The following is a 23,857-nucleotide window of genomic DNA, read 5'->3' on the forward strand; positions in this document are numbered from 1 at the left end:
GTGAAAGAGAGAAAAAGGCTCGCTTTACTTTTACTGAGAGAACGAACCGTCGGAGAGAGCGCTTTCACAAATAACAGTTTTATTTTTACAAACAAATTGAAGAACAAAAAAAATAAAAAAAGCAGAAGCACGCGGAGAGACTGGCACAGAGCACTTAGGTGCGATGGAGTGGGGGGCAGCGTACGTACAGTTGGAGTAGAAGTTTTTTTTTTCCATGAGAGGAGCGTACGAGACAGAGATAGCACGCTAAGTGGGTGAGTGTGTGTGTGTGTGTCTATTACGAGTAGTATGTGCGTTTGTTTAACTGTTTGTTTTGTTACATTTTCTCTGAATTTCGGTGAGGGGGGAGCAGGGAGAAGAGGGGGCCCTAAAGTCGAGAAATTCAAAAATCAGACACACTGCAAACTTGTTGAAGAAATATTTGTACATATTCGTGCGTGTATATTTTGCACACTGAGTCTTACACTTATTCGCCCACTTCCAACAGCAGGGAAGGATACAGTTATCATGTGCAAAAAATTCAAAATAAAATAAGATACCTATTAATATTTAAACCAGATAATAATAACAACAGAGTCTCTATTATATTGTATATAATATATAGGATAGTTTTTGTTTCGTCGTCCGATATTTTACTCGTAATATAATAAATTAATTTCCATAATTATGGTATAATTTATAAGCAATATATTTTCAAGTGCAACGAATAATTTCTGTAAAAAGTTCAATGCACGCATGATTTGCTGAGTATTTTAGAGTTTGCCTCACAAAATATTAATTTCGATATTAAAATTGCATTATTGAGTAATCAAACTGTTTTGTGAACACTTTGTAGGCCACATACTAAGTTATTGAAGAGCAAACTTTGCCCTGAAGGGGATGTGTGTTCGTATAAATATTAGACCCAGTGTTCATGGGAGAGAGAGGTGTGTGGGTATGACTCTCAGCTGCAGGCAGTCGTCTCAACTAGAAGGGAGAGAGAGAGAGGTGTGGGGGGTATCACATAGTCTATGGAAGTGAATATGTGTGTGTATGGCGCAGGTAACGGGTACGGGTAACGTATATTTACATATTCCAAGGCGCAACATGTTGATTTTACACGTGTTCCACTAAAGTATACACGTGCAAAACTTCATCTAGCTGGAAGGATGTCTGCGTGTGCCTCTCCCTCCTTCTGCCATGTGTGTGCGTGTGTGTTTGTGTGATGTAAAAATGCAATTAATTAACTCTCTTTGCTAATTGCATTTTGATTGCATAACGAGCGGCGGCACTAGAGATCATCATCATCCCATCCCAACAAAATGGCAAGCGGAATGTTGTACAGCAATTTCGCACATATTTTTTTTTTATGTGGAGTTAACGTTAGCTCTGCTTGTTACCGGAAATTGTGCGCTGCTCCCAAATGGGAGCACAGATTTTCTCCTCGAAATTTGGTTCAGACGGTTAGCTGGGGGTGGGTTTTTTTTCGTGGGGGTGGGAGGAAGAGAAACCATTGGGCTAAGCTTCATTTCCACAGGTTTTTTCATCTGTTCGCAGTTCTGGGAGGCTGGAGTGTGTTCTGAGAACTGGTATCACGGGGATTTCGGTGGATTCTGCAGCATTAGATGGCAAGGAATGTAAAAGTATATTGTACTTTGGATATACCGCTAAAGTTTCCCATAAATTCTCTTTAAATTGTTCAGTTACTGAATTAAATAGCAACATCTTTAAACTACACTTCATCGTCCACATTCTCGAATGATTGCGACTACATCATTCCACATTTACGCCTCACTGGCACTTTGCCAATCAGATAAAATGCAACAGCTGTCTCAAAGGCAATAAAATGTTCCTCCCACACATCAACATTATTCGTTGTGGGTTCTCTCTCTTGCCACTATCGCCTTATTAAATTATAGAAAACCATTTAAATCTATTGGCAGCTGGATAAAGTATCTTTAAAGGTGTGTGCTGCTCTCCTCCTCTTAGATCTGTGAAATCCGTTTTGTGAATCAAATCCAGAACTGTCCGAATCAGCTGTGATTAGGCCCTAACATCATGCGTGTTTCTGCGCCATTTTTGTATTTGGTTTTTTTGTGGTTGTATCTGTGCTGTACTGCTCTCTGGCTATCGCATTTCCGGGTCCCCAGTCGCCATTTTCTTGGCTGATTCTGTTTTGTCTTTTGCTTGGCCAGGCAGTTCCGGTGAAGGAGCCGCCAACAGCGTGCCCAAGTGGCCCAAGCGGGGATTTCTTGTCCCAGCCACGTGTAATCCTTTCTGCCATGTGACCCCAGCATTCCTCACCAACCCCATGCCAAGCCTTGCCATGCGCTACCATGCCATGCCATCAAATCCCTTCCTCCCTTCATTTATTGTTCTGTTTTCTTCAGTGTTTTCCGCACATTCTTTTGGTATTCTTAGGCTTCCCATTTTCCCCGTTTCGCTTGGGGAGGGGCTTCTTGTTTTCTTTGGGGTTTTTGATTGCTTTAAGTTTTGGTTTTCAAATGATTGGCACTCGCACAGCGTAGGCACTGATAGGTCTTTGATGTAAATGATAGCAAGAGAACCCAATCCAGGGGATTGAGAGCTCGAAATTTGCATTTATCCTGAGTACATATGATTCCCTGAATCCCCGACAGCAGCAGCTGCTATCTGGCTTCGCTCTGGCTGCCCGATAATTTATTTCATAATTACACATTTGGCTTAATTGTCGTTGTTCAACCATGAACTGCGGCTGGCCAGTCAATTTGAATATTATCCCCAGCTTATGTTCTATTATTGGCAGCTCTCCCCGCCTGCTCTGTCCCTGTCCTTTAATAAGTCCAATGAAAAGTTCATGCAATAATTTATCATAAATGAATAAAGCAGAAACTGCACTCGGTGTTGGAGGGGGAAGAACTATTTCCCGCCTCTTCACCCAATTGCTATCCAAGTGCTGCAAATAGAGCGATGATAAAAGCTGCTCTTTATGAGCAATGCTTAACACCGATGCGTAATGCCAAAAGCTCCCTTGAATGTGTCATTAAGGCCAACAATTGCGGAATCAACGGGAACGATTATACCCTCTCAGGGGTGGCTACGAAATTATCGGGGGATTTGGCGAATGGTTCATATGTATGTCATATTGGGAAATGGTGGAGAAATCAGAGCGATATATATAATACGAAAGGAAACAGAAGGTACTTTTATACAATACGAAGTACAGAGTATATATTTCAGATACTTAACATCTGAAACAGGAGTATTTCCTTTGTGTACCTACTAAAAACCATGAATATTACCCATAGAAAAGGTTAATAAATACATATGTGCGTCTCACATCAATTCTCCTACGTCAATTTTCCGTATTGGAGTACTTATGTGCTCTTTATCATTACAATGTCTCATAGCACAATCCTTTCTTCATCTCCCAAAAGCGTATTCATTCTTCGCATTGCAGCTGAAACTTTATTCCCTTTCGTTTTTCATTGCAAGAGTTTTATGGTCAAGCTGCAGCTCTATTTACTGACAATTAACGTTTTATGAGTTCTATTTTTGCCGCTTTTATAACGCTCCACGACACTCCTTTCCACTTCCATTCCAGAAGCGGCAGCTAACTGCCTAATCAAGAGTTAATCCAGCTGGCTCTTCTGCTCCTCCTCCGCTGGTCCCCCGTTGAGTGAGGTCACGGCTGAGGGTAGAGGCACTGCAGAGGGGTACTGGAGCTGGACTCTACTGGACCGTCGCATAATAATTAGCTGGCAGCGCAATTTAGCTCAATTTATGCGCATACAATCAGCAGTGACTGTACTCTGGCAGTTTATGCCTTTTGTCTAATTTATGCAGCAACATTTTGCGATTATAAATGCTTAAATGATGGCAAAACTTGGCCGGAATTAAGTTTGGCTTCCGGTTTTGATTGCAGCGCAAAGCCCAAGCCAAGGACAATGAATGGACATGGATGGACAAGCGGATATATATACTATATATCTAAGTGGTACCATCTCGGCTCGTCTTGTCTGTGAGGAGGAGCACAAGGAGCTGTGTGTTAAGTGAATTTCGGTCGACATTTTCTATTTTTGCAATTTCAATTGCAAATTAACTTTTCAATCCCATGTCTGACAATGCCAAGCATCTCCCTCTACCCCTGCCCCGACATGTGTGCAAATGCTCTACAAATATACGACGCCGAGAAGGCTCTGTCTATATAGAATACAGATGTGTATATACTATACAGTATAGTACCACATGGCAGCCACAAAAATAAACCCAACTGCTGTTACTGCTTCCGCTGCGATCTGCTGCTCTGAAGTGGAAAATGCAGTGTTCTTTGCTTCGTTGGGAGCCCCCCTGTTCCTGTTCGTTTTCCTTCGAACCCCTCAAGTTATTTCTAATTAAAGCTTAATTGTGTCTAACATTGTGTAGTGTCTGGCTCCAGGGACCTGACAGCTGTATGCAGTTAAGTAAGTGAACAAATTAAAAGGATTGTCAACAAATTAAAGTTCAACTTTAGGAGGAGATAATCCCTGAAATCACGAACCTACTCGCACCATTCCTCGGCGGATTATTAACCGACACAAATCCAATGTTAGTGCCATTTAGCCCTGGGGGCTAACACAATTTTGGGGATCTTTCTCAGGCCCATTCCGGCGATTATTTATGGTCGTACGTGCATCAATGTTGCTGCAGCTGCCACAGGGTCTGCTGCCGGAGGCTCTCAAGCTGCAGCAAATGTGGGAGACAATCCCCGGACCCAGCCCCAGCCCCAGGCCCAGCTCCAGGCCAGCCACATAGAGAGGGAGGGCAATGGATGGGACATATTTACATAAAGACTTAAGCCGGAAAGCCAGGGAACGTGGCCGTGTCACGTTTATTGGCCACAGGCTGGTCGGCCACACACACACAACCATCAGAAAACAAATGCAAAATTAAATTCCACAACAGAACAGAAAACCGAATTTCTCTCTCTCAAAAATATGTTGGCAGAAAAGTTTTGTATTCAATTATTGATTTGAAAGCAAAGCGCACAGTTTTATGCATTTTTTACTCCCCAAAGGTAAATGCAATTTTCCGTAAACTCTGCTCTGCGAGTGCTCTCTCTGGAAAGTTACGCATAAGCCACTAAGAAAGCATTTCTGGCCCAAGTGCTTTTCGGCCAAAACGGGGCAAACATATGTCACTTTGCTTGTTTGAACAGGCACAGAGGAACACGGAACACGGAACACGGAACACGTTGGGACAACTGTGGAAACCAGTGTACGATACAGGAAAGACACAGAGCGAGAGCCAGAACCAGAGCCAAAGGACAAACAACAGACGGAGCAAAATATGGCTGTCGTGTGTGTGTCCTGGCTAGAGTCTGGTGTCCAAAATGAAATGAAAACGAGAAACCACAACGAAAATATTTTAGGATGGAGGGTAAGGGATTTCCACAAAAGATACGAGCAACAGCAAATATGGGGATGCACAAGCAAATGATACTGGAGAGGAGACGTCTCTCTAAATGGATGTCTGTCTGTGCATTTTAAATGCAGTGCGATTGGCTTTTTCGAAATTGAGAAGAAAAGTGCTGGTTTTGCTGGTCATTCTTCTGGCCAGAAATTGAGTTGTTATTTATTAAAGAAAGTTTAACAGAAACATTTGCATCTCCACCCAATCCTCAAAACACTCCGCTAACCCTACCCCGAGTGGAGCATCTCACATACACTCTGCCGAACACACAGCACAGCACAGCACAGCCATTGTTTGATTTGTTGTTTTAGTGCTACATAAACTTTTCCATTCATGCCAAACATCCATATACATATGCATGTATGCCCAACACAACTAGAGGTCTATTCGTGTAAGTGTTGCCTACTTTTGTGCGACTTTCAGCTGTTTCCACTCTCGTCCGTCTATTTTTGTTGCACTTGTTGGACCTCTCCTGTCAAACTTTAAATGCAACAAAGCAAGCAAAGAATATACATATATTTATACGGATATACGATATATGTGTATGTGTCTTTGAACAAGTTTTAATTATAATTTTTGTGCTACTGTTCGACCGCCATCACGCATACGGCCCATGGTGTCCGCTATTCAACTTATTTATGACTTTCTGTTTTGGTTGAGAAAATTTAATTAAAGTTCATTTTAGGGCCATTCATCAACACTACATATATGGGACTACCCATATATGTATGTATGATATACTATGGACAATTATTAACAGACATTTAAATAATATTCTTTTTTTGGTAAGACAAATTGCTGCGGATTTGTTTTTTGGCAAAGAATTAGGGCAGATTGAAGTGTTTTGGAGGGGAGAAAATGGTATATGGAAGAAGAGAGTATAATGAAAATTAAGTAGATAAATAGTAAATTGATAATTTGATTCCCTTTCCACAGAATAAAAAATTCGTTAAAAATATTGTTCCTAATCAAAGATAACTTTCTCTGGAAGATCCTAATCCTCTTTCTATTTTAAATTCAAATATCAATAAAAATCCTTTTATATATTTTTTTTTAAGCAAACCTTTTTTAAGGCTCTTAATTCTATAGAATTTTTCGTATTTCCTTTAATTAAACCCCATATTGGTATAATTCTGGGGTGTAAAATATCTCTGCCAAAACTGCTTAGCCCCACCTCGTTGCCTGGTCAAACATCCCGAGAGCCAGAAAGACTCCTTTGATTTTTGCTTGTTGCCTTTTACTCATTTCGGTTGAGACTCGACTCGGGTTCTGTGACCGAAGTAAAACTTCTAACGAGTTACAATTTCAGATTTTTCCTGGCTGTTGTTTTGTGTGGATGGCGCAGTGGTGCCGCCTGTCAGTTGCCAACATGGGATATTTTTATGGTTCTCCTTTCTAGCTCCTGCTGATCCTTCTTTTCCCTTTTTTTTTTTTTTTTTTTTTTTGCTATTTTCTGATTTATATCACAATTTACTCGCATTCTGTACGCCTTTGTCCCACAATGGCCGACTACTTGGCTGTTATTGAATTACTTTGTGGCGCAGGGAACTTACCTAGAGCAGGATGTCAAAGCAATAGCCCCTGCTGGCCCATATCCAGCACCCATTGAAGCCCCCAGAGCATTTGGAGAGAGAAAGCGAGCGAGAACTGTCGATGATAAATCAACGTACTAACGAATTTTTCGTTTGCTTTTGCTTTGGCCAGCTTTTGTTTAAGAATAGAGAGGGAGAAACCAGAGCCAGAACCAGAACCAGAGGAACCAGAGAATGAGAGGTAGAAATCTGGGCTCTTTTGGGTTAACAATACTTTAAGCCTTTTGTGTTTGCTTTGGGCCAAGAACAGGCTTCGGCCGGGGGTGTCGAGGTGGCGCACGAGCAGAGCAGGGGCTTCATAAATTGCCAGTTTTGCTTTTGTTTCTCGAGAATTTTTGCTTGAGTTATTTTTAATTTCATGGCTCTGGCAATTTCTCAGCGTCAGTTGGAGTGCCGTTGCTGGTAAGCCTGCCACAGACAGGGACAAAGTGGGAAAAACCGACCAACGAAAGACTCATTAGCTTTTGTTGTGCGCAAAAGAATGCATATTTTCCCTTCACAGATAATCATTTCCAATTGTTGATGGCCTGTGTTTAATTAAATTAGCAACACTCGAGTAATTAAAGGCAAACCAAAGCCCCTTCCCGCCACTCAGGAGAAACCCCTTCTTTGCATCCCTTTTTGGGCAACATCAATCATATGCCAAAACACAAATACGAGTACAAGTCTTGACGAAAATTTTGCAACTTTTTGCTTTCCTCTGTGTGTCAGCCTCAAGAAGATTTATGGCCAAAAGTGGGTGGGGGACACATGTGGGAAAAACCAAAAAACCTTCCAAAAAAGAGGCAGGAAAGACAGATTTGGAGACGAAGTTGTAGATACCCTCCGAATGGATACAGGATTTCAATGAATACAAAACTTAATAGGGATGCGATTTTTATTGGAATGTCATTAAAATAAAAACAGTTTTCCCACATAGATTGGCGATGATTAAGCGATGATTGCCATGAAAAGTACCTCAAGATGATATATCCACGAAACTGAAAGACTTGTTCGCGTGGGAACGAGAGGCAGTGGGATCTATTGTTGATTCTAATCAAAAATATAGTTAAAGCAATTGAAAATACTCTCTTCCCTCATTGCCAACCTCTCCTCAACGTCGTTATGTCCTCTACAAGGGTACACAAAGCATAAAAAGAAATGGAAAAAAGATAGAAAATATCCCCCCTTAAACGGGTCTAACAAATGTAGTTTTGAGTCACATTTGGCTCGGCTTCCGGACTGATTGTTTAAATAAATGAGTCACAGGGCCCCACCTCCTCCTCCATCCTCCTCCCTCCTCCTCTTTATTGATTTTGCATTGCAACATGTAGCTTTCCGCCCCTGACTCTGCCCTGTTCCCCCTCTAAATTGACAAGCCTTTGATTGATGGTAATGCCTGTTTGGGCATGGCAACCTTCCAATCCTTCCCAGCACATTAATTCACTAAAAAATTGCATTTTAGTTTCGATTTTATGGGGGCCGGCTTATTTCTACACCAGGGAGAAACCTTTTTCTTTCTGTGGGGTCCGGACAAATAGTTTGCAATTATCCCCGCTTCCAGAGATGGTGCTGCGGCCATTAAGGGGGGGATGGACGAAGCCACAACCGACGACACCCTCGCAAGAACTCATCCACTTCGATGTCTTCGATGGACGCTCCTCCTCCTACCAGCACTCGGCTGTCGGGGCATTTGATGGAACGACCACATAACCATTTGACCGTCCATTCCTCACATGTCTACAGTGCGGTTCGCAGCTATAAGCCGGCCGGCTATATATAGTAACGATTGAGAGTTTATTGGAAAAATTAGGCCATATGTTTTGTTGTTTATTGGTTTATCTTGGTATAAGATAGAATTGGGGATTAGAGATTAAATGAAATCATCGACAAACAAATACTTTAAGAGTCGAAGCACATTCATGGCACATTTTGTACATATATACTTCTGTACCGCACTGTCCCCACTCTCTGCTGTGTCATAAAAATGCTTCATCAATGAAAGAAAAACTATATGTGTATTCGTGTGTGTGTTTGTGTATCGAATAATCGATAAACATAAACATTTGAGCTTTAAATTCAATATCCTTGATGGCCCGACACTTTTGTATGCCACTGCCACACAATGAAAGAATGATTCATTCATGAAAGAATGTATGGTCCTCTGGGCGTTCACTCCGAGAAAAGGAGCATTTGGATGGTAAGTAGTTGCAACTTAATGTGGCATGAAACACTTTGAGGAGAGCTAATTTTGCTGCTCATGTCGTGCGTTAAATCAAATTCAATTCGTTCACAGTGCAGTTGACATGAAATGATGTCCTCTAATTTTTCAACATCTGCCCCAGGACTCTGCTGATTCACTTTAATAAGCCCCAAATTATATGGCAAACAGCGACAGTTGTTGGCTTCCTTCTTTTCTTGGCCACAACTTTTTTTTTGTACCGGCCTGCACCAATTTGATTTTGTCATTAAAAAGTTTTTAGCGAAATAATAAAGTTTGTCAGCGCGTAATACAAGCAGAAACCGAAGAAGAAAGAAGCGGAAAAAAGAAAAAAACCCAAAAAGAAGGAAATCAGAACCCAAAAGTGGCCAATGAAAGTTTTCAGTTAGGGGCCAATAGAATGTGCGGGGCTGTAGGCCAAGACAGCTGGGCGAAAGTGAAACTACAAGTACGGACATCAGAGGCAGAACCAAAACTTAAGGCTTATCCTCTCTCCACAGAGTCAGAGATGTGTGGCAAGCCGATATGTCAAGAACTTAAACTGAAAAGGCCACTCAATCCCCAATGGATTACGAGAAAATGCAAGTAAATAACCAGCCCCACAGCCCCTTTTTGCTGGTGAAATTTTAATTGATATTTTTAATTCCATTACAAAATTGATGACTGTTTAAATAGTTTCAGTTTCAGTTTCCGTTTGCTACTGGCCAATCAAGATTCTTTTCGAAGATAAAAATGCCATGGCAAGTGCAAAACTTTTTAATGTTTAAAAATTCAAGTGATTATTGCCTGAAACTTTTATAATTTGATTACAAATATGAATTTAATCTGTTCTCTGAAGGAAGTTCTAAAGGAAAGAGTAATAAAATCACTTAGGAAAGGCAGTCCATTGATTTGTGAATACCTTTTGAAGTAAGGACTTCAGTTTTTAAAGTGGTAAAGAAAGTGGCAAGGAAATCCCAAATGCATTGGGAAGAAAACAGTCATGGTTGGCATGGCATTAAATTTGGAATTTAAGTGTTGCCATTACTAGCAGATCATTAATTTACTTAACCAGTTTAAAACCTCATTAGTCGATTTACAGTTTTTAAATTATTGAAAACGTAATTACAGGATCCCTTACATGCAATGCATCACGTCACGTAGTAAATAAATTTGCCTAACCGCATGGCTTAATTGATGCCAAAGAAGGCGAAACATTCAATTACAAAACACTAACCAAATTACTGAGAGAAACCAAGCCAAACCGCAAACAAACCATGAGTTTGCCTAACCTGAAGATGAAATATTGAGGAATCTATGGCATGCCATTCAGTGGAAGTTCATAAATTTCCTTGAGATTGCAGGTGGCATTGTCGAGTCACTTTCTGTTCATAATTGAATTACAATGGCAGCTCTGGCCGTTGCATAATTCAATTATCAATGTGGAAAAGAGTGGCCGCCCCAGCCCAATGGCGTATCCTGTGCAACGTATGCGCAATGCGGAACGACACATACCGAGCAAAGGGAGAGGTAATGTCGGAAATGCGGAGAAGGAGTCATGGAGCAGCAACAGGACACGAGATGCGATGCGATGCGATGCTGCTACGTTATGAATTACATTTCAATATGCTTCAACGTGTTCATCATTTATTTAACCGTCTGGGGAGAGATGCCAGGCTGCGAAATGCCAATAAAGGAGAGGATCCTTCGGATGGGCTGCCAGCTTCAGCTTCTGGCAGCCTTCTGGGACTCCTAGCCGACTGCCAACAGGAAGTGGAATGCTGCTGAGAGAGAGAAACTGCTGCCAAGTGCTCCGTTTGCAATTTCCGTTTTGTCACATTTGTCTAACTAAATGGAAATTTATGCAGTGCCCTCCTGTTGCTGCCGCTCCTGCCTCTCACTGTGCCCCAATGATCTGCCTCTCTGCCACACTGTTTGGGTGGCTGACTGGCTGCTCAATGCTTTATTCACGGTCCAGTGCTTAATGAAAGAGTCATTACACTCATTCATTCATTCAATGGTTGATTCATTCATGAGAAGACAAGAGCGCGTGTCCTTTTGTTTTTCCATTTCCCTTTCGGGGTTTCCCTCTTCTCCTTCTCCTGTTGTTGTTGTCGTTAATTAATTGATTTTCATTGAGGCGTCTGCCAGGCTTTGGGCAGCATTAATCATACGCCATGTTACCGCCATGGAACCAGGGGGAATACCCGAGCACTCGCACTCGCACTCGTAGTCGCCTTGTTATTCTTTCATCAGATTTTCTTCATGTTTTACCTTTCCATTTCCATTTCCTTTGCTTTATTTTCCTGAATTTCTGCCGTGAGAACTTCTGCCGTGAGTTCTGAGCTGCTGCTGCAGTTTCTTATTCCATGTCAAAGTTTTTCATTAACGCTTCAGTGAGGAAAAACGGCAGCAGCAGAGACACAAAAAATTGAATAGGGAAAAAGTTGCATCTGCTGCAAATTACAAATATTTTAACATACCCTAACATACCCTAGGGGCATGATGGAGGTGTAATAAAATAAGAAACACAATAAAAAAAAGGGGAAGAGAAAAATTTTAATTTTTAGGAATATAATTCCATTCAGCTCAGGGTTCTTGTGGAGAAAAGAAGAGTATCCAAAAGCTTGCATTACTTATGTAAGTAAAATCCCGTCATCAAATGAATGAAAATTGAATAGAAAGTCCCAAGTCTTTTGTGCCGCAGTTCAGCCAAAGGAAATTCCTGCCAAGCTTTTGCACAGATGCATTTAGGTTGAGAGATTAAAATCCCAATCCCAATACTTATGAGCGTTTAAAGATAGAGAACTGCAGACTCTGGCACTTTTCCTATTTATGCATCTCCCGTAAACCTATAACTCACCTGATAATGGCCCTTTCAAGGGCATATACAGAGCATACAGCCTTCTGCCTTTTGGCGGTAAACAAATTTTCCACTTTTCTTACACTTTTCCGGATGCCAATGGAAAAGTTTTTCAATTGCCGCACACATCGCTGAACCCAAGGATCCACCGACTGCCTGCAGAAGTAGCAACAAATTACGTGCATCAATAATCAAATTAGTGCAAAAAGATTAAACAATTTTAATTGCGTACCGCCATAGGAAAATGCATTCCAATACACAATTAGGAATAGGCGAAAATCAACAACATCCAAATATCCTCTTCGGTTACAAAATGTCGCATAAATAATTCCCGGGTGCGCACAGCAAGCGGATTTTGCATAATAGATGGACAAGATTTGTGTGCGGTAATGTTAATGCTGCCTGAAATATATGTATATGTATTAGTTAGATTTATTTATACAAAGATTACACAACGAAAAAGGGGGAGGCTTACAAAAATGTCTTCCGGCTCTGTGAGGCGACTGCCAGCGCCGACTTAGCACGAATCAATTAAATAGGGTTCCGCACCGCGCTTTGTGGTCCAGAAAGCTGACATTTCCGGCTTAATGGTTGACGTTTTGACAGTTTTATTGTTGTCCAAGTATTTAGGCCTTGGCCTAACTGGCCTTACTGGCCTAGGTTGAAAAGTTAGCCATTTCTTTGGGAAATTGATTGAAAACAGGTTAAATTTAGCTGAAAAAATTGAATAATAAAAAAATCAAGACATGTACATACATATATTGAAATAAAATTAAAAATTTATTACAATTCTAAGTATATTCAAAAAAAACTGCTCTGAACAGTTTGGCCATCCTGCTTGTTGGAATGCTGAAAACAGCTTAAAACTGCTTACTGCATTGCTTGGTAAATGGTATAAAACTGCTTGGTTCACTGCTTATAGCAGGGCGAAACTGCTTGGTTGACGGCTGACACTGCTTTTTAGCTAAGTTCACAACCAATTGAATTGTCCGGAGAGCAACAACAGATGGTGCTTTGAGTGCCTTTTGTATTTGAATAAAATGTAGATTTTAATAAATGCAATATTCTGTTAATACAATATCGTTTTATTAAATATTATTTATAACTAGTAGACTGTAAATGGTAATACGTAATGCCTCTCAATCACAAGAAAGATATTGTATTATATCGAAATATATAACTAAATAGTCGTTTTTTGGCCTTATCTTCAAAACAACAAAGAGAAATACCGTAATATCGCAATATTATTTAGGCACAAACCGCGATATCTTATCGAATTATAACTAAGTGAAGAAGAATAGCTCCGCAAATATATATATAATATATAAAGTACACTTAGTTAGAAACTAAAGTAACAGACTCTAAATAATAGCTAATTATATATAATTTTGGTATTTTGTACAATTGGAAACGCAAGGGAAAATTTAACTAAGGCGAAGGGCAAATCTACTTGTAGTCTAAATGGAAATGGATATGGTAATGGCAATGCTAGCATAGCTTAGAGTTATATACAACAGATATATATCTACATCCAGGGGGCGGGCCATCCTATCCTCTCATCATTTACTGTGTCTTGGTCTCAGTTTCCGCGGATCGTTTTGACACCTTCTCGCTGGACGTTTCAGTCACTGGCTCTTTTGGAGCTGGCATAACCTCTCCCACACCCAGCTTTGCGGGCAGAGCTTCGGGTGCATTGATGATTCCATAGGGCCGCAAATGGTAAATCAGATAGTCCAGGACATACATTTGATTTGGCGAGACGTAGTGAAAGGATATGGCATTGTCCGAGCAGCAATCCAAGCCCTAAAAGAGTGGAAACACATTAGGAATCTATAAATATTCGAATAGGGTTCAGAAACCAGCCTCGTCGGTTTTGTAGTAGATGTACTGCCAGTACCAAAATTTCTTCTCTGTGTGCGCTGGTATCAAATGGTGCTCGGGAACAAAAGGAAAGAACCGTCCCCGTCCATTGGCATCGCGGGAGTCTCCTGCCAGCACCTTGACATTCTCCAGACACTTGCCTATTTCTACATCCTCAGCACCGGTGTTGTCTTGCTTGCACAATTTGGGATCGGGTAGGGCCTTCTCGACGAAGCGACGCACTGCCTCGCGACTGAGGACGTAGCCGGCGCCACCGGACATATACCCCTGCTTTACATACGGCTTGAACTTGCAGCCAAAATAGACAGGGGTCTCGGGGTTGTACGGATACAGCATATAGCGCATATTCTCGACTATCGTGTAGGTGTCGTCGTCGGCCTTCAGGAACCAGTCGGCGTCGTTGATGTGGTGCTCATAGATGTACTTGTACGCCTCCTTTGTCTTGCCCCACAAGTTGTTCCGGCCCTCGCCTATGGGCAGAGCGACAGCCTCCAGCTCCTCATCCTTGGCGGAGCTCATAAAGATCAGCTTATTGCAGCGTTTCCCCCACGTGCGCTTCACGTGCCGCGCCTTCTTCTGGTGGTTCGTCGGATTGGTCATGATCCAGCACAGTACCCGCACCTCGCTGTACAGCTTCTCCGCAATGGTGGCATTCTCATGAGCATGTTCATGGGTGCCCACATCCTGCTCTGGTCCCTGCAGCTCCATCATATCATGACTGTGATGGGCATCGTTGACATCGCCATGCCGGTGACCATCGTAGGGCATAAATTCGCCACGTTCCGGCGTGGAGTACACGAAAAGCTCGGCCAGACAGAAGCCCACGATGAGGCCCACAATCAGCGAGACAAAAGATCGTTTATTTGAACGTCCTACGGGACAGATGAAAGGATTAGTTATGGATTCAAAAACAGAATAGTTTAAGAACTCACCTTCATTTAGTATGGATCGTCCTAGCAGACTATTGGCAGTCATTTGGCTTTAGTTTTGGGATTCGGTTCGGGGGTAGTGGTGGATCTCTTGTTAATCCACTTTTGGGGTATTTTCTTCTTTGGTTGATTTATTTCCCCTTTGGTTTTATCTTACATCTTCTGCAATACAAGATCTGCTTTATAGAAACATGTGTATATAGAGATTGAAACCCCGAACTATGAGGCATCTGCACTCTGCACTCGTCTGTCGCTCATTAACAAGTGTCATTTATCTGAATATTGTTCTGGCTGTGGCTTTTTTCGGTTTTCCATCGTTCTGAGACTGTGTTAATCTCGTGCAAAAACGTGACAATTCTTCGCAGAGAGTCGCTCATTGCATTCACGCGTCTGCTTGATAAATATTTATTTCATAAAACATTTTAGTTTTATTTACTTTTATTTTTTTACATTTTTATTTGCAGTTTCATTTCAACTATGCACGTTTCGCTGTTTTCCTCTCCAGATAGCTGGAATTTCAGCTGATTTTTTTTTTTGGCCTTTACTCAAAGATAGATACACATATGGACTATCTATGGATGTATTTGTGAATGAGCGAGCGAAATCTTTGTAAACATCTTTAACGATGGAATGGCCAAAAGTATCTGCAGCAAATTTGTCTAATTTCGAGTTGGGGTCATAAAACTTAAAGACAACAAAACAACGTCAAAAATTATCTAAACATTCATTATGTTTGAGTTTTTCCTAAGCAAATTCCGAACAAAGGCAATTACACTTTTGACACTTGAATGAGAAATACTTTTAGAGGTGTGGTGTCGGCCTTTTTTTAAGGTTTCGTTGGGTTTCATTTAGGTATTCATAAATAATATTTATCTGCAAGCACTGTAGGTGTTTCGTGACGCTAAATATGATGGGGCTAATTTTAATTAAAATCAAACACCAATTATTTGCATCATTATATTAGATTAGCGATCTCTTGAATATTTCTTGTGCACTTTATTAGTCTGAGGAGAAATTTCTGTATAACACTTGCTGCACCTTTGAGTATCTGCTGTATACTAGGGGTATCTTTTGGATACTTCTTGAATTTCACTTCGATGCCTGACAATTTATAGGATGAAATGTAACCACTTTTGTTCGCACTTTATTTTGTTTTAACAATTTCAGCTGTGCCAAAAACAGCTGTAACAAGAAATTATAATAAACTCTTAAGCGCTTCAAAATTTAAATTTAAGATGTGTATAGCTGTTCAAACATGAACATATTATCGTCAATACAATGTCACTTTCGGCCCTTGCAGAATGTTTAAATATAAATAGATTATTGCACTCATAAACTCATGTAACAACACCGATCTCTAAAGAAATAACATACAAGTTATGACTGCACTGGTGTAAACAGAGATCTGTAACCCATTAATACGACAAGAAAACACAAGTGGAGAACCTCCTGATTTTTAGAATAAAATTCAGTTTGAATTTACAACTCGACTCGCAAATGTCTAGACTTTTCTTTTAAGGTCTTAACAATAGCTGATGTGAAAGCAGCTCATGAGCCAGACAAGGAAACGTTTCATTTAAGAATGCAACCGGAGAATTGAATGAGAGGGAGTTTTAAGCAAAATGCCACTGCACTTTTTACGAATTTTGTTCTCTTTTGCCGCTCCGTAATGTAAGTTTTATCAGCAGGAAAAAGCAGACACACTCTGTTCGGCAACCGTCTTTTGGTGCCTTTTCCAAAACGCGATAATATTATATGGTTTGGTCATTAAACTAATTGATTTTGTTTTGGATGAATCACATGGGTCTGCGTATGCGGTTTGGCCTGGGCTTGGGCCTGGGGCCTGGGGCGGGGACTTATCAATGAGCCACTACTTAAGCGTTATCGTTATTTTATATTTACACTTTATCATTATAAGGTTTGGCACGCAGTATGCATAACGATAACGTTTGATGGTTCTATTTTTCAATCACATTTTGTGGGTCAAGATTTGCCGGCAAGCCAAAGTTGTCTAATACATATTCGATTACGAATCTATTAACCAAATCAATTTTTGGGAATTGGTTTTTATCAATTGAAATACACTTGGTCTGTTTCCTGTTTAGGTATAGATTGCCAAACGAAACTTGCCCTCAAAAACTTCAGCAATATAGTTTGTTCAAGGCTATTCTTTATAGGCGTAACTTATTGGTTCTGCAGAGATCTATTTACTGGGAGAAGGAATTCACTCACACATTTTACACCTGTAACGCGTCTATACTTCAGTCTGGCACTATTCAACATCTTCCAGCAGCTTCCACTTTATTCCCAGACACCACTGTAAGATCGGTTTAGCTCAATAGATCATACACGTAATTTTTGTTTGAACAGCTGCCTGCTCTACACTAAACTCGAGTGTCGTTTGAATCAACTCGTATTCCAAAAAGGTCTTAATGCTCATTTCCAATGCGGATGCCATAGTGAAATGATATCATCTAAAATTCAGCTGCCCTGGCTCTCCAGCAAAGGTAAGGAAGTTCTTCCGATAAGTAAACCCATAAATTAGCTTTAGTTTTCATACTATATACATATAAATATATTTCAGTGGCCCTGGGACAACTGATTCTGACAGTTCTGATTGGTCTGGTGGTATTCTTTGGATTGGCCAAACTAGTGTCCGTTCCGCTGCGGATCGATAACTTTGATAGTTTCAGATACCCGCATATACGAGTGGAGGTGGAGGAGGGCCAAGAAGCAGGTCAAGGATTTGGACCCTGAGCCTAAAAGGCAATCCATGGAACCGCATCCGAGCAGAAATTATTTCAATTTGTGCCTGTGTCTCGTTGAATGTGTTTGTGTGTGTGTGTGTGTGTGTGTGTGTGTGTGTGTGAATTCAATGGCAGAATGTGGGTGGTGCCCCAATGCTCACCCCGACCTCCGTTGATGCCTCCAGTTCTCAATTGAAATTGTAATTGCAAATGAATTAAATGCAAAATTTAGGCATGCACCATATGCCAGCGGACCTGCAGTTCCACTTCGAGTTCCATTCCTGCAAATGCATTTCCAGCAATTAAACGCAATTTAACAGCGTAACAAAATTTGCCTGTCATCTCTAGATACCAGACGAAGGAGGCCTGCCGCGCCTTTTAAATACTATATATTGTATCTAATTTTAGAATCTAATCCGCCATAAGTGCAGTAGCTTCCAATTGAAAATTGGCAGCAAAAAAAGGGGAAAATTATGTAATTATCTATTTTCAAATCACGAATATGAACTCATTTGACAACGTGCCTATAATTTATACAACTGGAACTTCTTTCTTTCATTGACCATGTACATACATATATTATTTATCAAATATTTTTTATGCACACACAATTATACCAACACGGGGTGTTATCATTGACAATTTATATAGCAAATTTGTGTCTGCAGGGGGATAGATAAAATGTTTATAGCGGATTAAATTTTTATTGGAATATAAAGGTTTTTATGAGCGCACTTAACATTATCTAATATCATTTATAATACGATTTTTCTTAAATCACTTTATGGAAAAGAAGGGATCTTAGTGAAAAGCTGTAAAAAGTCTTTTTATCTTTAAAGATACCCTGCACAGCCATTCAAAAAAAATTAAAGTAACATTCTTCAATTAATCTCTTTATAAACATAGTTTAAGGCAGATGTTGGCTGAGTGTTTAGTGAAAATGGATATATTATTATGTCATTTCGTTTAATAGATTCGCTTTTGGCGCTTGCCCTCTGACCACTCTATCGTGACAGTTTACACCGCACCGAAGCTCATAACCAAACCCGTAACCTGAACACCAAACCCGAACCGAATAGAACCGCAATCGGCAAACGGGCAAACGGGCAAACGAGAACCCAAACCAATTGTTTAATTGTTTTGTTTGGCCGCCGCCGTTCCTCTTGGGGCAATAAAATCAGCCACGCTCCACGATTCCGCTCAAGTTTCAATTCAATTCTGTTATTTTTGCTGGTTTTTTTGGTTCTTTTTGTTTTGGGAGCATAACATATGAGTATTTTAAATGAAAATGTTTTGTGTAGTGGTCGGTTTAATGTAACTTCACTTTCAATTGTTTTGCTTGCAGATAAAATAAAAAAAATATATATACAATACAATGTGTTGCTGGTTATCAATGTGGAACTGTGGCTTTCAGCGGAGGGCTACTCGTGTTGTTATCGAGCGACAAAAAGAAATATGGCTGGCATGCATCCGTTTCTGGACTAAATTTCGGTTCCATAATTAGGGAAAATTTCATTAATGTCGATGACTTGTTTGGGGAATAGAGATTGTGGGCTTCCGACAATTTGTATATAAATAAACAGTAAGGATATTTACTTGAAAGCAGAAGCCCAACATACCCTTTCAAGTACAGGGTAGATTAGTCATCTATTCAATTACATGTTTCGCAAATCTAGCTGAAAAGTTATTTCTTCAAAAGTCTGTTATAATTAATGATTGCTTGTTTAGCTGATCATAGAAACCAGTTGTGTAATGTCTATATCATGATGGATCGTGTCTTTATCATGTTAGTCACGATGACAAGAGCAGTGACAAAGAATGGAACTGGACATTGATTGGATTTGGGGTTCTCTAAATGAATTATTGACAGAAATGTTGTTTGTATCTATTGCCAACGATTAAGATATTCTTCTAGATGGTGTGTCTGTTCTGTTGTTTAAACTCTCTTGGGGGGAAATCAGAATTGGGTCAGAGGTTATGAATTTTCGAGTATTTTGACAAAGTAGCCCAATGACCTAGACAACCGCCTCCGATGCGGTTCTATACATATGTTTAATCTTGAAATAAACATACTATCGGACACCCTCTCGTGCCTCAAGAGGCAATTGCAGTCGTGGCACTTGAGATTGCGATGAACTATTGGCATGGGGGATTGCTCCGAGTCAAATCAGGCGCTTAGCTAACATGTTCAAGTCCGAATTTAATTGGATAATAATTGGGGCTACGTCAGCGGAACAGGGGGGAATAATGTGGATTAATACAGTGTACGGAACATACGACACCCTCGTACACAGCTTCAGTGCTGATGAACTACAATTCTGGGGCTTTGCTTTTTCTGTTATCGCTCTTCCGCCTTTTGAATGATAGGTATTTGCATTGCATGGGGCATGTGTGTTGCGCAAACGCTATGCGACGTTGCAGTAAATACCTATTAATGGTAGTAATTACCTTCCACCCAGAGAGTCAGCTCTGGCAGTGCGAAGTTCCAAGAGACCCAGTATGCCCTTGGCTACATCAATCAACAAGCAACAACAAGCGCAGAATTATTGAGAGAGAGATGCTCGCTTATCAGTGCCGTGCCAGCTTCTGCGCCACTGCAATCGTACTGCAGCCTCACTCCCCCGTCCTCCGCATGGGGTGCCGTCCAAATATGATGGGAACAAGGCACAAACAGCACTTAATCGGAGAGGCGTCAGACAATCACATGTGCAGCAATTGAAAGAGAGCCGAAGTGGGACTGAGAGAGAGAGCTCGTACGCCCCCGGTACGAGTAGCACATGCGAACCACAAATAAATTAAAATAAATGCATTTCTCTGCCGAAGGCAAATCACCCTTGGAATGGTCACCGAGGGGAACTTATGGGGGAGGGAGCACCGGCAGCGTTGCGAGCAGACAAAACGCATAACGGAAATGACAACTGCAGAGCGACAGAGAGAGAAAGAGAGAGGCAAAGGGCAGCTGTTTGCGGGAATGACGGACAGCGTATTAAAAATAACAAAAACTAGACAGACACAAGAGCCTAACGAATATGGAATACCCTAGACAGATTATTTTTGATTTGATTGTCTTTATTGAGTTACGTCGAGCACTTATGAGCATCGATGCAGCTGCATAGGGCATATAAGCAACAGATGGTTGGCTTAAATTAATAATATTTTATTTGCAACCTGTTGCACAAACTATATTTCCAACAAAAGTTCGCCAAGTTACACTGCACTACAAAAAGATGCACTTATTTTTACCAATGCACTACAAAAAATTAAAATTAAAGCACAAAAAACAAGTCCCATCATAGAGTAGATGTGCTCATAGTTCAATGCAGGGTAACGTTACTACGTCGTCCCCTCTTCCTTTTTCGTGCGCTCACTTGCATTCCAATTGGAATCTCACATTTTTATTACCGTTTGTTCACTTTTCGGCTACTCTGAATGCAAAATTGTTGTTGCTTTTACCTTTTGCCCTCTTTTTGGCTGCACTTTTGTGTATATATGTATATGTACATATTTCTGCCTTTTTGCTTTTGTTTTGACACACTAAAAACGCGCGCTGGTTTATGTTTAGCCGAAATTTTATGCTGACAAAATGGTTTCACATTTTGCACCAATATCATTTCAGGTACATTTTAATTGAGATTTTGTTGCTGCACCAGTCGCCGTTACTTACAAATTGATTTTTTGCACATCCTCTCACATGCTTGCCCCGCGCAGGACGACGCTTCCAGTCCTTTTTGGACTCGTTCGCTCCGCTGCTTTTGATGGCACTCACGTTTTTCGGTTTTCAATCTAATTGCTTGGCCTGTCATCCATGCGATTTGTACTCGTATTTTGTATTAATCGAGGCACTTAATATATTTAATTAATATTATTTTCTACCCGCTGACGCTCACGGGCCGAAATCTCGCGCGTTGAAACTGACGAAAGAGAATGAATGGCGCGAAATTCTGACCCAAGAAGAGAGCGAGCAGTTTTGTTTCAAAGTATATCCGATTAACCCATTTAGAGCCAATGCACAGTGGGCAAAGCAAATCTTTTGGCGGAAATATATATTTCTTTATGATAATAATGTAAGGAATTTTTCTGGAAAATTTTAATTTTCCATTTTTTTTGTTTTTATCTTTTATTGTCAAAAATTATAAAAATACAAGAAGAAGCCTCAGACTATATATATATTTTTTTTGTATTAATATATACCTTGAAGGTATAACTAATAGGTAATACGAGTAGACTATATTTCAGATGTTTGAATAGGAAGCATATCAGAATATCATCAAAATCGTTCGAGCCGTTTAGGAGCGGCCCGTAATGGGTTAAGGTGTGGTGGCTCACTACATTTTTGTTGTCGTGAGAGACACAGAGAGCGTGATAATAGCGATAAAACCAGAGAGAGCACAAAACCTGCGCATGACAAAGGGGAGGAAAATAAATAAGAGAAAATAACGTTGCCGGCATAAAGAGCCGGCTGCAGCCTTAAGGCAACGTGAAGACTGATTGGAAAAAGCCTATAAATAAAATATTAATGAAAGGAAGAAGAGAAACATGGACAAAAATAGGCATTAGATATTACACTTTAGAATTTAATTCATTAAATTCCATGGAAATATTTATTTCCTTCCCCGCTTGTTTAACAAAGAGCACAGAAAGAGAGAGAGAAAGAGAGTGCTGTCACCAGGTTTTTGGAGAAACATTGCCTAGGTTAAGGGACGGAAATCTTGTACGATGATTTTTGGAAATATTTAGTAGGCAAATATATTACCCTTAGTTTTCTGTGGAAATTGCCAAGTGATCTATTTCTAGTGAATGCTTGCTATCGATCGCCAATAAGATAAGATATTACACCTGTACTCTCTGTCACTACTGCGTAACAATTATGATAAGGAACTATTCGCCATTTCAATTAAGATATGTGTTCGATCGTGTTCGATTGTGTTCGATTGTGTTCAATAAGTTCTATAGGGTATTTAACAGCATATCTAATTGAAACAAATACACAGTCACTGTTAAGTTACTAAATCCAAAACGGCGCAGCTCTCAAATCTCTGACACTCGCATTCTCTTATTCAAGCGTCAATCGTAGTGATTTATGAAAGCGATCGTCAATTTAAGTGTAATTTACGGGAATAATGGATCCGCGCTACCTGCCGCCAGACCTAAATGGGTTTTATTAACCGCCGCCTGCTGGTATCTCTAGCAGGCGCCACCTCAACACGGATATTATTAAAAGCAACCGGGTTATTGTTATTTATCCACCTCCGTCCGTCGCCGCAGTCCTCTCTTCATACCCAGGATCCTGCTAAAAATGGTGAGAATATTATTAAAATGTAGCTTGCATAACCAAGAAGTAAAAGAATAGCAGTAAGAAAAGTGCAAATGTCAGTCATATATCAAAGGCATATTTTGTTCAAGGTTCAGATTTCATGGAGGGCGCTATCATTGTCGAAATGGGCAAGGCAACTTCGTAGTGCTCTACCCGCTCTACCCCATATCAAGGTAAGTTGAATTAATTAATAAAGAAATTATCTTAGATTGTTATGTTTTAGACATATGTATTAATGCATATGATTAGGGTCTTGTAAATATATCGATATACATATTTGTATGTATATACCTATACCCATATTTGGTTTCAGTAAGAAGGCCACAACCTTTAAAATCTCGTTGAAATACCTTTTCAACAGATACTGACCATTTTTGGCCTTTATTTGTGCATAGATAACAAACATTTTCTTAATTCTAGAATTAATTTTCCCCAGGGTATGCAAAATGTTGCTCAATCCGCGTCAACATTTTTTCGGACAAAAAATGTTTGAAAAATTTCAGCAAAACATAATGCTGCAGCAACATGTTGCGTCAACATGCAAGCAACAATGCATACCCTAGGAAAGGATATTGTAGAATTGAGAAATGTTTGTCATCCCAGGCAAAAAAAGTTTAGTCTCTGTTTTTAAGCTGTTTCCGTCTTCATAAAAAGACCATAGCTCATTGCATACTCAGTGTTGCGGGTAACATTAACTTGAAAAAGTCAAAATACATTACATAAAAGTTATTAAAAGGACAATGCTGCTCGATTTCACGGCACATGAGTCTGGCCCATACAAAATGAATGTTGCCAGCAACATAAAACGTAAGAAAACGTAAGCGACTATGGAATGTAAAAGACATTGTTGAGTTGGAAAAGGACATTGTCGCGGTCATATTTGATAAAAAGGAAAATGAATAAAAAGCAAACATCTCATGGGGACAACGGTAAGTCTCAACTT

General features: G+C 40.3%; 2 protein-coding genes across 4 annotated transcripts in view; both read right to left on the bottom strand.

The window, feature by feature from the left end:
• The window catches only part of Dpp10 (Dipeptidyl peptidase 10), a 49,755-nt gene extending 37,578 nt beyond the window's left edge, over positions 1-12,177 (bottom strand). Inside the window, exon 1 of one of the 2 annotated variants that reach the window (XM_033381141.1) lies at positions 12,044-12,177. The gene's annotated coding sequence lies outside the window, so the exon portion shown is untranslated. The remainder of the gene's footprint in view (positions 1-12,043) is intronic. The other variant, XM_033381142.1, reaches the window with a different exon arrangement.
• Positions 12,178-13,180: 1,003 nt separating this feature from the next.
• On the bottom strand, positions 13,181-21,555 carry C1GalTA (Glycoprotein-N-acetylgalactosamine 3-beta-galactosyltransferase 1). Of its 2 annotated transcripts, none has more exons than XM_001355788.4 (4): positions 21,265-21,555; positions 14,857-15,015; positions 13,907-14,796; positions 13,181-13,846 (listed from the first exon to the last, which is right to left on the bottom strand). In XM_001355788.4, exons 2-4 carry the CDS (start codon positions 14,897-14,899, stop codon positions 13,607-13,609), a joined length of 1,173 nt encoding a protein of 390 aa, XP_001355824.2. In that variant the 5' UTR covers positions 14,900-15,015; positions 21,265-21,555; the 3' UTR covers positions 13,181-13,606. The 2 variants fall into 2 exon arrangements, with proteins under 2 accessions (XP_001355824.2, XP_033237037.1); XM_033381146.1 differs by lacking the exon at positions 21,265-21,555 and adding an exon at positions 15,892-15,982.
• Between the last annotated feature and the right edge of the window lie 2,302 nt (positions 21,556-23,857).

This window comes from Drosophila pseudoobscura, chromosome 4 (assembly GCF_009870125.1).
Source record: "Drosophila pseudoobscura strain MV-25-SWS-2005 chromosome 4, UCI_Dpse_MV25, whole genome shotgun sequence".
In the NCBI taxonomy this organism is placed as follows: domain Eukaryota; kingdom Metazoa; phylum Arthropoda; class Insecta; order Diptera; family Drosophilidae; genus Drosophila; species Drosophila pseudoobscura.

Bases quoted from the DNA above. Each gene is read 5' to 3' on its own strand.
- C1GalTA (XM_001355788.4), bottom strand. From the start codon at position 14,899: ATGACTGCCAATAGTCTGCTAGGACGATCCATACTAAATGAAG. The intron at 14,797-14,856 runs GTGAGTTCTTAA...TCTGTCCCGTAG, and splicing joins ACGATCCATACTAAATGAAG to GACGTTCAAATAAACGATCT. The intron at 13,847-13,906 runs GCTGGTTTCTGA...CCACTCTTTTAG, and splicing joins TCTACTACAAAACCGACGAG to GGCTTGGATTGCTGCTCGGA.